At 44.1% G+C, this 17,197-nt stretch overlaps 1 protein-coding gene across 3 annotated transcripts in view; it reads left to right on the top strand.

Moving 5' to 3' along the window:
- Positions 1-17,197, top strand: part of grid2 (glutamate receptor, ionotropic, delta 2) — a 661,023-nt gene that overhangs the window by 584,183 nt on the left and 59,643 nt on the right. For all 3 annotated transcript variants that reach the window (XM_052094053.1, XM_052094054.1, XM_052094055.1), the window contains exon 13: positions 12,234-12,429. In XM_052094053.1, the coding sequence (XP_051950013.1) occupies positions 12,234-12,429 (196 nt within the window). The remainder of the gene's footprint in view (positions 1-12,233; positions 12,430-17,197) is intronic.

The following is a 17,197-nucleotide window of genomic DNA, read 5'->3' as shown; positions in this document are numbered from 1 at the left end:
ATTACAGAGTCTCATTTTAAAGCTCACTTTGGAGAAGTTGTGCTGTCATCTGCCAACTGGGTCCGACTCACAGCGGCGAATGGCCTAGACATTCCCATTATAGGATGCCTGGAAGCAGACATTGAGTGCATGGGAAAGACGCTGTACGGAAAGTGCGTGTTTGTGATCCGTGATAGCAACCCCAATGGAACAGAGTTGAAAGGATTACCCGGCATCATTGGGATGAATGTGTTGAGTGATCTCAAAGATTTATTCATGGCCACTGAAGGTATGAGGAAAATGGACAGGTATAGCCATGGTGTCGGGGAGTCAAGAGTCCAGCGAGTGTTGGCTAACATTAAGATTCAGACTGAGGCATTGCGCTGTGGAGACAAGATTGGTTTTGTGAAAGTAGCTGGGAAGCAAGCAATCACTATCCCTCCATTCAGTGAGCGTGTCCTGGAAGGCCGCTGCAGAATACCACCAAAAGTGAGCTGCCAAGTGTTGGTGGAGGCCTCATCAGAAGTCAGCTTGCCCAAGAGTGTTCTGATTGCTAATGTGCTCGCCAGAACAGCTGATGGTAAAGTCCCAGTCAGAGTGTTGAATTCTAGTGAGAAGACTGTAAAGCTCATGCCGCGATGTAGGATAGCAGCACTGTGTAGGCCACAGGAGGTTGTCCCAAAAGTGCTTGTTGAGTTTGAGGAGAAAGAGGGTGCTCTGCTTGTCAAGGCTGTGCAGCAACATCAGGTGAAAGTGGAGGACAGCACCACAGAGCAGTTGCCTGTTGCAGTGCAAACAAATCTGGAAGATCTCACAGAAACTCAGCGTAGAAAACTATGGGATCTACTGGCAAAGCACAGTGACGTGTTTTCAAAGGACGAATGTGATGTCGGTTATACGACAGCTGTCTCGCACAACATCCCTACAGGAGATGCTCCTCCCATTAAGCAACGACATCGCAGAATCCCACCTCAGGTGTTTCAGGAAGTGAAAAAACATGTTCGCAATTTAGTGTCTCAAGGTATTCTCAGAGAAAGCTGCAGTCCATGGGCATCTCCAGCAGTGATTGTGATCAAGAAGGATGACAGCGTCCGCTTTTGCTGTGATTATAGAAGGCTGAATAAAGTGACCTGCAAGGATGCTTATCCTCTTCCGCGTATCGAGAAATCACTCGATGCCTTGGGAAATGCGCAACTGTTCTCGAAGCTTGATCTTACTTCAGGCTATTTCCAAGTGGCCATGTGTGAGGAAGACCGAGCAAAGACAGCCGTTCACCACTCCCTTTGGTCTATTTGAATGGACCAGGATGCCGTTCGGGCTTTGCAACGCTCCTGCGACGTTTCAACGTCTGATGGGGGTTTTGCTTGGTGACCTGACGTTTGACATACTGCTCATCTATCTTGATGATATTATCGTCTTTTCAAACAACTTTGATAGCCACTGTCAAAGACTGGAAATAGTGTTCAACAGATTAAGGCAGCATGGTTTGAAACTAAAGCCCAGCAAGTGCTTCCTGTTGAAGCCAGAGGTGAAGTTCTTGGGTCATCTGATCTCTTGCAAGGGAGTACAGGTGGATGGAGAGAAAACTCGGGCATTGGAAACCTGGCCTGTACCCAAGAATGTCAAGGAGTTGAGGCAAGTCCTTGGATTCATGAGTTATTACAGGAGGTTTGTTCCTGGGTTTGCTCAGCTGGCCCGGCCACTTCATGCCCTGGTTGGTAAAGGAGGAAAAGGGAAAATGATGGGACCCTTTAACTGGACAACTGAGAAGAAGTTGTCCAGTTAAAAATTCTATCCGGTGAAAACTTTTGTTTTGATTTTATTCTTTGCCTTGGGCGGCGGCATCATAGGTGTGCAAAAGAGAACGGTGAGACGGTGAAGAAGTGTTTGACGCGCTAAAGAAGAGTGTGCTACTTTTCGGGGAATTTACGATGTTAAAACGTTAACACGTTATGTTAGACCCGCGAAATACACTAGTCACGTTATGTTGCCCCTGAGTCTCCGTTTGAGTTAATGAGTGTTTGACGAGTGAAGGTGAAAGAAAGTTTTCTCCCGCGTCCGTGCTTGAGGCGGAGTGATAGGCTTGATAACGTGCAATCAGTTGCCGTCAGTGGAGTTAAAATACTCTCGTCTTAGTTTTGTGTTTTACATACAGTCTTTGTTTTATTTGTTCAAACGAACTTAAAACCGCAATGGATGCTGTCGCTTATCGTGCGAAGTAGGGTTGTGTCATTGTTCGTCTTCTCAACGCGCCACTCAGCTGGGATTGTGGGCCTCGTTGGATCAAGCTGCTGTCGTCAGGATCACGAGAAACAATCACTGAGGGTTATTGAGTCGAGAGATATTACCCTGCCATCCATTGGTCATCGTTCAGCACCTCATCCACAACCAAAGAGGGGTGATGTACATTATTTTCCCATTTTCTACCGATTGCTGGTAAGCAAATCATCTCTCTGTGAGTAATAACAGAACTTGAGTTGAGTCAACATCCATTTGTTGAAATGTGATTAGTGTGAATCGCCCAGCTAAAAGGATTCATACGCTCCATTTATGTGTGCATTGATGAACATTTTGAATCGTGAATTCGTAAATGGACTGAAACACATTTTTTCCATTGTTTTGTCCTGGATTCAACGGTGAACTCATTTTTGAACTGAAGTTAAAGTGATCTTTTTGTTTTTTTTTTAAATGTGAATTTAATTAAACTTTTGAAGTGAACTTAGGCTATTCAAAAGTGTGAGGTAAAAGTTTATGTGAAACCTTTTCAGTGTTGTAAAGTACACTAAATGTTACTTTGTTTGAGAACATCTGAAACTGACACGGAGTTGTTAATTTTCATATTTTATTCATTTATACATTTTTATTTCATTATTGCTGTAATTGGAATTTAAATTGATTCACTTTTCCTGTGAAAACAAAAGATATTTATACTAATTAAATATTAATTTAATTAGTATAAATAAATGTTTTTGTTAATTAATCGTAAATTGTCTCAAGTCACTTATACTAAGGAGTGGGGGCGTCTTACCTATATTGTTAGATCCGGTGAGGGTGGGTTTTTGCAGTCTACTACACATACTTTCTGAGTTTTCTGCACACGCACATTTCAGGTGGCTGCCGTGTACTGAGTAAATCCTGGAGCCAGCCGCACCTCATCTTAAGCATTTAAAAGTGCAACACTATAGGTGCAACATACAACTAACTGTTGTACAAAGACTAAAAGTATTGGGTGGGGGGACTAAGATCCTGTTGCTCACTCAGTCTTCCTTAGTTAAGACCCGTATATTTCCCCCACAAGGCGGTGGCATACTTCCCGCCGCTACACTTGCCCCAAACCAAGTCTTTCAATGAAGTCAGTCCAATGGCAGCCATCTATGGAACACTCCTGGGAAGCTATTTCCAGTCATTAAAGTGCAGCTCATATCTACTTAAAAGGGAAAAGACTGAAATCTCATTTCAAATCAGCAGTAAAATCTGACCGCACTGGTATCATAAATTGTATTTCTTTACCACAGATTACGCTAAAAAACTAAATTTACCCAGCTTGTATAGCTAATGCGTATGTGCTTTCTCAAGTTGACAGGTGATGTTTTTATCTAAAAGGTGATTGGCATTTTGGTGTTCCCATTCATTTTAAAAGAAGTGACCTGTCTCTGCTAAATAGTCTCTGCCCAAACTCACAACATTGGTTTAGCTAATGTTGCTATTTCAGGCTGGTCAAGATACTCAAACAATTAGAGCGATGTTTTGACAGCGCCACAGTGTTTTCATTTTTCGAGGGAATCAACCTACTAATGGCTTAATAATTGTCTATCCACAAAAACATGCACATCACCTTTAACTGTGTTTACAATAACATTTACTCCAGTTCTTCAGCTTACTCTCTGTGAGTTCTCATCCCTCACAAGTGGTTATTGAGCTAATCAAAGTAAATGATGACTAGCTGCGATCCTCTTCTCCTTTATCATATAACCAAGTGGGCGATGTGTGTGTGTGTGGGTGGGGGTTGTTCTAGTAAAATGTGAGTATTTGTTTATTTTTTCTTTGCATTAGATTATCATTAATGAGCTTGTGCTTTGATTGCTTGATTCTAGTTCTATGCACCTAATTAGGATTTCCATAAATTTAAATGTATTATCTTTTAATGTGTAGATGATGGCAGGGTCATTACAGAAATAATTACAGTCTAAACTCCAAACCCAGGGGTCTGTTGAATTTAAAAGCAGATGATGTAGCTCTTCAGTCAGGAGGAGCTGAAAGATTTATGAGATGAGCTGGGTGGTGTTGGGAGGGGGTTTTGAACACAATTACACAGTTTTTTCTTGATATAGAAGTTTCATTACCTAATAGATTATAAAAGTGTAGCTGTTGGTGCAGTCTGTATAATATTATATTCTTTATATTTTTATTATCTGCATTTTAAGCCAGACACATTCAAGACTAAACTGATTAGAATTTTATTGTTCATCTGTCTCTTTATATCGACTTTACAGATCTTATTCCAGTGTTAATTAAATCAGGCAACATCAACTTATCGACAATTCTCACTTACCCCACATAGCTCTTAATAGTTAAACATAAAATCTATGCATTCACTCGTTTCATTCATCTGGATTTTTTCCATCAGGAATTTAAACAACCTTTTAACTTTTTTATATATAATGCATAATCATGGAAACTTTTCCAGCACAGCTGATTTTAGAGGTTTGATCATTTTGAAAGTATTCAATAACTCAAATCAAATTGTGGCTCAATCCTTGAAGAGTGAAAACTGAACTGAGAAAAATGAAAATGTTTTGTATTGTTTTAATATTATGTACCTGACTTCTCATGGATAGCTGTTATACAGCTGTAGATCTGTTCAGTTAGAATGTATCTTATTGTAAGGAAAACACTTCAGATGTTTATGCTGATTTCCATTGTGTTGAATGGTTTGCAACACTGCACTACTGATTTTCTGGCTGTAATACAACTTTGCAAACAAGAAACACATTACTGATGTTCACTTTTGTCCTGACATAAGCAAAAAAATAAGAAAATTGCATCTAATTTTCTTTTTATAAACAAAGACAATAATTAAATCCTGTACTAAAGGCTTAATGTTTCAATCAGCTTTACAATGTGGCCTTGAATATTCATGCATATTGTTAAATGGTTAGACAGTTTGAAATGAGCAGGTTTAGACATATAAAAATGGTTTAGAAAACGAATCGGTTACCTTACGTAACCTCGGTTCTCTCTAGAAGAGGGAACGAATATTGCGTAAGCTAGCTTACGCTACGGGAAAGATTCATCTTTTCTGAGATATTGAAGCCAAAAAATTATCCTTAATTTTGTATCCATTGTCAACGCAGTGCAGCAACTGCATACCTTGAGCGGGCTAGCTAGCGAGCTCATAGGTTGCTCTGCGGCAACTGCCGCAGCCTACAGACGAACTTGAGTGAACTTGCGTCCAATGACAGGCGCCCGCGCCATCACTGTATCAAAGCCCGCCAAAATGGGCGTGGCTAGAGTGCATATAAGCGTAAGTTCGTAGGCTGGAACCCTGGTTTTCATTGAATGAAGCGAAAATCGCTCGTGGCGCGAGCACAGCCGGCTACGCAATACTCGTTCCCTCTTCTAGAGAGAACCGAGGTTACGTAAGGTAACCGATTCGTTCTCTTACGAGAGGTTCTCTCGTATTGCGTAAGCTTACGTTACGGGAACCCATTGTCAACGCCGTGCGCGCCAAGCATCCACTGCATGAGCCCCGGGGGTGGGGGGACCCGGGGGAGCCCTTGTGAGTGGGGAAATAATATTTGGCCGGCAAGAGTGCGGGCCAGTGTGTGTGTAATACATTAGCACATAGTGGGAAGGAAAAAACAGAGCGCCGGTGCCGGTCTGTGTGGAATGTGTCCCATCAGTGCAGCTCACCAGGGGAGCTGTAGCGTATTAAACCGCTAGTAGTTTTGCCTGCAGGGCGGGCACTTCCAGATTGTAAAATCTGACAAAGGTGGAGGGGGAAGCCCAGCCCGCTGCTACACATATGTCGTGAATGGAAATCCCGCCGGACCATGCCCACGAGGAGGCCATGCCTCTAGTGGAGTGAGCCCTAATGCCTAACGGGCATGGTAGGTCTTTTGACGCGTACGTGGCAGCAATAGCGTCCACTATCCATCTAGACAGTGTCTGTTTCGAGGCGGCGAAACCTTTGGTGCGCCCTCCGAACGAAACGAAATGCTGCTCAGAGCGTCTGAAAGAGGCGGAGCGTGCAGTATACAATCTCAGTGCTATGACTGGGCAAAGGAGATTGGCGTCGCGTTCGCTATCGGATGCTGCCAGCGCCGATAGGGAAATGATTTGTGCTCTGAAAGGAGTAACGATCACCTTGGGGACATAGCCGTGTCTAGGCTTTAAAATGACCTTGGAGTCACTTGGTCCAAACTCAAGACACGCAGCGCTGACAGACAGCGCGTGAAGGTCTCCCACACGTTTAACTGATGACAGGGCAGTCAGAAAAACGGTTTTGAGTGAAAGGTATTTCAAATCCACGGATTGAAGCGGTTCGAAAGGGGGGGCTTTCATAGCTTCGAGAACTACGGAAAGATCCCAGATAGGAACCGATGGGGGCGCGGGGGTTCATCCTTCTAGCTCCCCTGAGGAAGCGGATGACCAGCTCGTTTTTTCCCAGTGACTGGCCGTGCAGGGGTTCAGCGAACGCCGCGATGGCCGCCACGTACACTTTGAGCGTGGATGGCGATCTGCCCTTATGCAGCAGGTCTTGTAAAAACACGAGCAGCGACGACACCCCACATGTCCGTGGGTCCAGGTCTCTGTCGGTGCACCATTTTGAAAACACAGACCATTTGGACGCATAGAGTCTTCTCGTGGAAGGGGCTCTAGCATGTATGATAGTGTTTATTACTCCTTCTGGCAAAGCGACGGGTAGTCATTGATCACCCACGCGTGCAGCGCCCAGCGCTCTGGGTGGGGATGCCAGATCGTGCCGCGAGCTTGAGAGAGGAGATCTACTCTCACTGGAATGGGCCACGGGGCTGTCAGTGACAGTTGCGTAAGCTCCGGGAACCATGTCTGATTCTCCCAGCGCGGGGCTATGAGGAGCACCGAGTGACGCGTTTCCCTGATCCTCTGCATTACCTGTGGCAATAGCGAGACGGGAGGGAAGGCGTAAAGCGGGCGGTTGGGCCAGTCCTGGGCCAGCGCGTCCTCGCTTTGAGACAAATACTGGGCAGTGAGAGTTCTCTTCTGACGCAAAGAGGTCTATCTCTGCTCTGCCGAATATGCTCCATAACTTCTGGACTGTTTGACCATGCAGGGACCATTCCCCTGGGGAAATATTGTCTCTGGACAGTCTGTCTGGGCCGTCATTCAGGTGGCCTGGCATGTGCGTCGCCCTCAGCGAGCGCAGGTGGCACTGGGACCAACTTAGTATGCGTTTTGTCAGATGGAAGAGGTTCCTGGATCTGACACCGCCCTGACGGTTTAGATAGGATACCACCGATCTGTTGTCGAACGGACCAGCACGTGGTGACCCTGAATGACCGGGAGGAAGGGCATTTCCAGACAATTTATGTAAATGAGCTTTTCCTGAACTGACCATAGGCCAAAAACCGGAGAGCCCTCGCAGACCGCGCCCCAACCCGTGTTGGACGCGTCTGTCGAGATGACTTTTCGACGAGATACAGCTCCCATCGTCACTCCCCACTAATACCATTCGGCCACTGTCCAGGGCTGCAGAGCTGAGATATAGGTCTGAGTCACTCTGATCGGCTGGCGGCCCATGGCCCAAGCCCGGTGAGACGCGCGGGTGTTCAGCCAATGCTGAAGCGGGCGCATGCACAGTAAACCCAGCTGAAGTACTGCTGCGGCTGAGGCCATGATAGCATTCTCTGAAATTTTTTCAGAGGCGTGAGGCTGTTCATCTGAAAGGACACGGCTAGTCGCTGAACACGGCGCGCGCTGTGTAGATAAGCGAGCCGTCATCGCCATGGAGTCTAGTTCTATTCCAAGGAAGGAAATTGCCTGACTGGGCTGTAGTGAGCTCTTGGTCCAATTGACTGCAAGACCCAAACTGTTCAGATGACTGAGGAGAACTGTCCTGTGAGACAGAAGCTCCGTATGTGACTGTGCCAAAATCAGCCAATCGTCCAAATAGTTCAGAATTTGCAAGCCCTGACTCCGCAGGGGTGCGAGCACCGCATCCATGCACTTCGTGAAAGTACGGGGTGCTAAAGACAGGCCGAACGGAAGGACGGTGTACTGATAAACCTGGCCGTCGAAGGCGAATCTCAAGAATGGCCTGTGATGGGGATTTATCTGAATCTGAAAATAGGCATCTTTCAGATCGAGAGAAATAAACCAGTCCCCCTGGCGCACATGCGCGAGGAGTTTCCTGATTGTAAGCATTTTGAACGGTCTTTTTGCGAGCACCTTGTTCAAAACCCTGAGATCTAATATTGGTCTGAGGCCGCCGTCTTTCTTGGGGACAAGAAAATAACGGCTGTAAAACCCCGACTCGCTCAGAGAAGGTGGCACTCTCTCTATGGCCCTTTTGCACAGAAGGTTTGCTATTTCTGAACGAAGCATGCAGGCTGCTTCAGCGCAATCTTAGGCCGAGGCCCGCGGGGGGGCGGCGGTCTGCGGCAGCTGTCTGAGCGCATTCTAGGGCGGCCGCCCTGTCGACGCTGAGAAGTCTGGCGTTGCTGAGCTGGGCGCTGTGAAGAGGCTCGTGCAGGAGGCTGGTCACGTGGGCGGCCTGCAGAGGAGCTAGCGCGACGAGGCAGGAAGAGATTCATGGCTTGGGTGGCTTTCTGGACTTCCGAGAAAGGGTCAACAATGCCACTCACCGCGGAACCGAAGAGACCGGATGGAGAGAGCGGCGCGTTGAGGAACGTGGAGCGCTCAGCTTCTCCCATATCGGCTAGCGTTAGCCATAGGTGTCTTTCGGTCACAGTCAGCGCGGCCATGCACTTCCCTAGGGCTTGGGCTGCAGCTTTGGTGGCGCGAAGGGCAAGATCCGTCGCGCTCCTTAGATCTGAAACAGCCTCTGGGTGCCTGCCTTTCTCATCCCATTCTCAGAGAAGGTCCTCTTGGAGGATCTGTAAAACGGCAATGGAATGCAGAGCAGATGCGGCTTGGCCGGCGGCGGCATAGGCGCGGCCAACACAGGCGGAAGTAGTTCTGCAGGCCTTAGACGGGAGCACTGGCTTAGACCGCCATCTCGCGGAGGGCGGGCAAAGGTGTGCTGCTACCGAATCCTCGACCGGGGGGATGGAATAGTAGCCCCTCTCAGTGGCGCCGTCCACCGAAGCAAGAGAGGTGGAGACATGGGATCGGTTCTTGGCCGAGAGAGGGCGTTCCACGATTTAGAGAGCTCGGCGTGGAGTTCCGGCAGGAAGGGAGTGGCCCGGGCCGCGGGCGCCGCGCGGCGACGGCTCTGAAGAAAGCAGCCGTCGAGTCTGTTGGGAGCCTGCTCAGAGGGCAGTGACCACTCGAGCCCGAGGCAGTCGACGGCCTGTGTGAGGAGGCGCGTTAGTTCTTCCTTGACTCCAGCGTGGGTCCTGCTGGATTCCTGGGCCGAGGAGGAGGCTTGGGAGCCTGACCACTCCTCGCTGTCCTAAGCCATGATGGAACAGCAGCCCTTATCCTCCGCCTCGTCATCCGAGATGGCAACAGTGTGGCCGCTCGGCGGCAACTGCGCGTCCCGGGGGGGCGGGGAGGGTGAAAGCGAGGCTCGAGGGAGAGGCTCCGGCGAGGTAGTCGCTTCTAACACCGGTTCCGGCAGCCTTTGGGAGCGGCGCTTCTTTCTGCGCGGCGAAACGAAAGGCGGCGCGGCGGCTTCGGTTTTGAGTGCTTCGAGTCGAGCCCGCAGGGTCGAAGCTCCTCGCAGAGGTCGCATCCGCCGTCAGCGAGGGCGAGCTCTGCATGTTCCAGTCCCAGGCAGAGAGCGCATATGAGGTGGCGGTCTCCGGCGCTGAGAGGGGCGCGGCATGAGGCGCAGGTGGTGCGAGGCATCTTTAAAAAGACGCTCGTTGCTCTTTTTGTGAAGTTCGCTGAGGAACTAGCTTGCTCTAAAAAGGATATGTCGCCGGATGGCGTAGCTCGCAGGACGGCTGAAGGTGGCGAAGACGGCCGGCTTCTTCGAGCGCTGTCCAAGCTTGCTAGATGCCCCTCGAACGGCGACGCGGCTTCTGCAGTTCAGAGATGCGAAGAGCTTCGCTGAATAGATGAAAATCAGGGTTCCAGCCTACGAACTTACGCTTATATGCACTCTAGCCACGCCCATTTTGGCGGGCTTTGATACAGTGATGGCGCTGGCACCTGTCATTGGACGCAAGTTCACTCAAGTTCGTCTATAGGCTGCAGCAGTTGCCGCAGAGCAACCTATGAGCTCGCTAGCTAGCCCGCTCAAGGTATGCAGGTGCTGCACTGCGTTGACAATGGATACAAAATTAAGGATAATTTTTTGGCTTCAACATCTCAGAAAATATTAATCTTTCCCATAGCGTAAGCTAGTTTACGCAATACGAGAGAACCTCTTGTAAGAGAACATAGTGTATGATTCTGCTCCATACGTATCGACTTTCTACATGGCTGTGAGACATGTCCATCTGGTGAAGGTGAATGAGGGCCAGGCTCCAGGCTTCTCGAGATTGTTTTTTTCTTCACAAACATGCCCATTTGCCCGCAGTCTGGATAGCTGCAGTCACACCATGCCAGAGATTACACTTTTCCTGGGCAAGTGAAGAGATCAGCTAAGCGGTCGTTGCAACTGAATGACGCCAGATGGTCACCTTTAAAGGGTGTGAAAAAGTGTATACACAGATAGATTGCTAGTCTTGTGGCTAATTGAATTTTGCTGGATCGAAAAACACATTGTTGGCTTGCAAAGTTCCCACTAGTATAAAACAAATCTGTGCAGGTTTGCTATACAGACGCAATTAAGTTCAACATTGACCCTACTTATGTGCTTTCAGGTGCACAATGAGCCACAGAGTAGATAAGATTACAAAGAAAAAGAACTTGCATTAGCATTGAAAACTTAATGTCACAGACAAGCCCTGCATTGCACAGTGGCACTCTGTGGTGTTTTTTAGTACTACAGGGTACTCAATGGCCATTTTATGGCAAGTCTCTATGCAAATGACACCCAACACATGACCACAATTCTTAGGGAGGGGTGGGGATTAAGTGCCGAGATTAATTGGGAGCAATAAAAGATTAACATTTGTGTCCAAATTCATTAAATCTTCAAAGAGTGCTAGCAGAGTTAAGTACTAGATGAGGCTGGTATGAAGATGACAGCTGTCTGATGTTATAATATTTTATAAATTAGAGGTCAGGCCAAATATCTACGGGAATCTCTATGGTATCAACCCACATAGTTATAAATTCACATAATTACTCAATTTGCTACAAACTACATATGTGCTCTTGTGTGTACAAAGTTAATCATAGATACCACTATGTTGTTTTAATACAGTCCATAATGTAAAATCCAGCTTTAGCTGGTAGCTGTGTTTTGGAACATGGTAGCTGGTTTCTATCTGGTCCAAGCTGGTCATGAGCTTGTCCAAGCTGGTCATTAGCTGGTCCAAGCTGGTCAATAGCTGGTTCAAGCTGCTATAATATCTAAGATCAGCTACCAGCTTTCCATACCAGCTCAAGATGGCCAAACTGGTTTTTGGAACATGAGGGTTGGTCAACCAGCTAAGGACAAGCTTGGACCAGCTCATGACCATCATAGACCAGCTTGGACCAGCTACCATGTTCCAATACACAGCTTCCATCTTAAGCTGGATTTTCCAGCAGGAGTGGCATAGCACTAATTTGTATCATTATCAGTTTTCTAAATTAAGTGAGACTTTAATGAGAGCAGTATTTTGAGTGAAACAGAGAGGGCTTTATTTGTTTTGTGTTTCTCGAATATTTGGTTAATGCAAATATTACTGCAGTGAATTAGTGTTTCTTGCTTGACTAACTTTTAATTAGATGTAAGGTATTAGCGCAAATTGCTGAATTAACAGTATTTGACATTAAATGAGTGGGAGAGTATCTGTGCGATGGAGCTTTTGAATGGATTTAAACATTCTTACGTTGGCACAGTTAAGCTCAGTCAAGTGTGGGTATTCATATTCACATTGTAGATTTTGTTAATAATGTTTTAATTGTTTAATTATTACACCCCCAGGTATCAACCTAAGAGTTCCATTTTTCAGTATTTTCAATGATAAATATTTCATTGTCCCCATCAGGTCTCTGCAGGACTTGGCAAAGCAGACAGACCTGCCGTACGGCACGGTTCTAGACTCTGCCGTTTACGACCAGGTTCGCAGCAAAGGCATGAACCCTTTCGAGAGAGACCCAATGTACTCGCAGATGTGGAGGATGATTAACCGGACAGGAGGAGCCGAAAACAATGTGGAAGAATCAAAAGAAGGCATTCGCAAGGTAGGCTTATCTGTCGATATGACTACCGGGCCCGGAATATGCCACCATTTGTCCAATTACCATGCTTAACTAAGCAACAGTTTGTAAAGATAGCATTAATGTTCTCTGAATAGAGATATCAAAGTGAAAGTACGCTAATATGGCTTAATGGTGCTTGAGTTATGAGTGATTTAGCTCTCTCCCTCTCTGATTTCCCATACTAATTAGGTGCGGGTTATTGGCTTTTTTATTAGCCCAAGATTGTTTTATTTTTATTGTTATTTTATTATTGTTGTTTTCATTTTGGAATTTTAAACAAGCACAAATGCTGCAATTAAAAAGGCTGGTAAATTAATGAAGTATGAAGGCTAGTGTCTACGCCTTATCAGATATTTTGCGAATACTAAAGAGTAAATGGCTGTCTAGAGTGTTAATGATTTAATGTGATGTCATCTCACAGGTTTTTGGATAAATATTGTATGACTCTAGCCAGAATCTTGCAAGAGGCATCACCCTTTTTGACCCTCTTATTCCTTTGCTTCCCCTCTATTTCGCCAGCCCTTCTCCTTCTGTTGGATGTAGTCTTTAGAGTGCCCCGTAGTGATGCTTCCTTAACAAAAAGAAGTAAAGTTCTCTTCCCTTAAAATTTGTGACCATGGCAGGATTTAATTTTAAGGCATTTAGCAGATGCTTTGACCCAAAGTGAGCTTTACTTATGAGACTATTGGACTCATGCAATTTAGTTCGATACCTGCTAGCAAAATAAGTTCTTTCTATACACATACAAATTTGTAAGTACAATATCTAATACAAAACAGCTCTAAGATGTAAGGTGGGCCATAGGACCATCTGGTGGACAGTTGGAAGGGTAGGTAGGAGTGTGTTTCCCAAGGTGGGCCAAGATCATGACTGGGTAGGCCAGGCCTGCTCAGGCCCCTCTCTGGAGCCGGGCCTGATATAAATACACCTAATATGAGGCTGTTGTAGCTATAACCAGCATAAGGTAATTCATAAGTTAAGGCATTAACTAGTCAACAACTTTTCCAGATGAATAGTCGATTAGTTAAAATGTGTCATGAAAACCATACTATACATAATTAAGCCAAATTACATATTTTTTTATAGGGATTCTACTGTTCATACTAGTAGAAGATTCCACCATTTTGGGGTGAAGATTGTCTTTCAAAAGCCCACAAATAAAGAGCTCTTTAAGGAATCAAAGAATTCTTAAGACAGAATGACAGCAGGACTTTTTGCATCATGTGAAATCATCCATAATATAGGAGTGGCTGGTACAGTGGACAAACAGATCCTTTGATTTCCTGTACAAATATTTAAGATGCTAATTCTCTATTGCATACCACCTCTTCTCTGAGCTAGCCATGGTCTAATGCTGAGAGCAGCATCTGTTTGTGAACTCATTTTTCAATAATAGGGGCAGACTGGGAATTTCATTTCAGTGCTTAGGGAGATTTGCTTTCATAATTCATGAGCAGAGCACATAAGATTTCTATTTTTATGGTACTTTTTCACCCGTATTGCAAAACATTAATAGTTTTGCTCAAGATGAACGTGTTTCATGAGTTATTGTAGGTCTTATACTCTAGCCTTCCTGAATATTTTCTAAACACCACATCCTTTTTCCTTAAACTATTTAATCATAGGCTACATCACGCTACGAGAATGGTCTGTGTTTTTGTGTCCACTAAATCCCCTACAGCAAATCTAGATATATGGAGGAGGCTTCTGTCTGGAAAGTATAGCACTCACAGAAGGACAAGAGGTAAGCATCTTGGCAAGAAATTTTTCAGGTCATAAGCTCAGATATGCCCATTATGTCTAGCTCAGTATCCACCAGAGGAGAATTTTGTAGGTTGACATTAAAACATAATGGACAGACGAAAAAGAAGAGGGTGTTTTTGTGTGTGTGGTGCGGGGTGGGGGTTGGCGTTATTTAGAGAAGACAAAAAAGTTTGTCAATTGCTTTGATACATTCAATGCAGAAAGTCACAAAAGACTTCATTAGTGAGGTAAAACTGTGTGTAAAAATCACTGGGCCAATGTTATGTTGTTTATGAGTTTATTGTATTGGGTAACAGTGAAATGTATCCACTTTATCAAGAAACTGATTGTTTTTTTTTAACTGTAGAGGCATCCCAACCCTTAATATGGTGACTCTTGGAATGGTAGCCCCTTGGATAGAGCCTATGGAAGGCATTTTTGATAGAGGCATCATCTAGAACAAGCATCCATATTTGCTGGATCAGCTTGCAAAATGCATTTTTTTTTTTTTTTGCAACTGATATAAACTTTAAATTGAGATAAAGAGGCACAATTTATGATAGTCAGATTTTGTACTTGATTTGAAATGTGCTGTTGACCAACAGTTTTGGAGATTTTTATATTTTTTTATTCAAGTAGATAGAAGCAGTACTTACATGACTAAAAATATCCAATATGTCTGCCGAGTGAGTTGACTTGCTTTAGACTGAACTGAACTGACTTCGGCACAGTTTATAGAGTGAGAAAGACAAGACATGGCTAGCTCAGAGGGAGGTGGGGAGGAAGACGGGGAGATTGGAAGATAGACAGATGAAGAGATTTTTCATCATAGAGGGGAACTAATGATCCTTCCCTCATTCTTTTTTCATTCCCCAGATCCACACAAAGAGCTAAGTTCCTCTCATTATACAAACACTTATTTATCATTTCATTCTCAGCTTGCTCATTAGTTTGTTGTCACACAGAACAGCAGAAAACAGCGAAGCGCATGTGGGAAGTCGGACCGTGATTGTTTAGAAAGCATAATGACGAGATTTGAGTCGTCACCAGCTGGGGTAAAGTGAACGCTTGAGGAGGCTTGCTCAATGGGAAAGATTATAACTCTATAACACCTGCTTGGTGTGCTTGATAAATTTCTGTGAAGATTAGTGATATGGTGTAACTGTGTTTAGAGTCATACCACTTGTTGTATGCACCTGTTCACCACCAATCAGGAAACATTGCTGTTGTCGATTGGTAGATATTTAGAATGTTTTGATATAAGTGTGTGAGTGTGAATGTATTAGTGCAACTCTCATCCTTATAAGAAACAGACCGTTTTTTTATTAGCTACAATAAAGACTGAATTAGATCCAAGACACTATAATGTGAAAGACTGGTAGGAGAATGTTTAGCAATTATTTGTTAATTATTTTAATTACAAGCACAATCTTTGGAGATTTGGTTCTTGTGGCTAAAGAAACTAAACATGGATGACCTTCTGAATGTTTAGGGCAACATTATAGACTGATAGACTAATTCATTAAAAAAGAATCAAGAAGTGATCAGTCTGACTTGCAAATCGGTAAATAGGTCTGAATCAAACTCATCAGTTATTCATTGGTTAAACAGGCTTAATGGTTTGTATTGATCAGTGAATCAAAGTTTTGATCAGGGAATTCAGTCTTTTAAATGCTTTTGCATTTCTAGCATTGCAAGGAATAGTTCACCCAAAAATGATCAGTCTTTTATAATTTTCTCACTCTTATGCCATCTCAAACTCAAATGACTTTCATTCTTTTGCAGAACACAAAGATATTTTAATGTGAATATATAAAATAGATATGATATGAATATATCCATAAAATCAAGTCAATGTGATCCAATAATTCCAAGCTGCAAAAAAAGGCATCATAAAGGTAATCCTTTGTGGTTTAATCCATGTCTTCTGAAGCGATCTGATCGGTTTTGGGTAAGATCAGACCCAATGGAGTTACTCCTTATTAACTATAAATATTGCCATCTGCAGTCTCCTTGGCAATATCATGATTTGAAGCTTGAATACACTTCCCCACGCTTGACTCATGCACAGACCACATGGTGCTCTGCATATGTACATATGTGCTACACACGTTTGTTGTCAAAATAACATTAATTTAAGCCAAGCATGTAAATGTATTTCATATGTGTATTGATAACTAAACTTGGTCATATAAACATAATTGCTCAAAGTTTTCATTGCTCAAAAACACATTTACGTAAGTTTTTTTTTTTTTTTTACATAATTTCTTATTTCTACAGCAACTCTGCAGACAGTGGGTTTATTGTATATTAATAAACTTGCACAAAGCACAGTTTTCTATTTTCCTGAAAAATAGTCTGAGAGCCATGACGTCTGAGAGCCATGTCTATTCTCGACTCGAAGTCTTAACTCAGTTCCTGCATTTGCAGTTTGAGGATTCCAGCAGCAAATATTTTTAAAGAGCTATAGATCACTTTTAAATACTAGACATGATTTGTGTGTCAGTAGATTAATAAGATTGATAATAATAATATGAACAATTGTAGAGAAGAAAAACACATTTCAAGCAGGTGAGACAGGGTGAGCAGGACGAGAGCCAACAGTCCTAGAGCGGCTGATAGAGAACATATACCACACATGCATTGTGGTCTGGAGCGCAACCGACAATACAGTTACAGAGCAGGTGATGCATTGCATACAGCACCTTCACACTACCAAATTCTTATGTCGTTATTTATATTGATGTTGCTTGACAGGAAATTAAATATATAATAGGACTCAGATGGTACAATTACGAGAGAAGATCCTTAGAAATAAATTGCATTTGACCCAGTCCATTAGCGGTTTGCACATGCAATACCAAGATTCAGTGCATGCTTGCATGAAAATATGAAAACTTTATGGTCATGCCCGTTGACTTTGCATGTATGATGTCAAAAATCAAATCAAATCACTTTATTGTCACACTACCATGTACACAAGTGCAATAATAGGTGAAAGTCTTGT

The sequence above is a fragment of the Xyrauchen texanus genome, chromosome 27 (assembly GCF_025860055.1).
Source record: "Xyrauchen texanus isolate HMW12.3.18 chromosome 27, RBS_HiC_50CHRs, whole genome shotgun sequence".
NCBI classification, from domain to species: domain Eukaryota; kingdom Metazoa; phylum Chordata; class Actinopteri; order Cypriniformes; family Catostomidae; genus Xyrauchen; species Xyrauchen texanus.
This window is presented reverse-complemented; position numbering and strand designations above follow the sequence as displayed.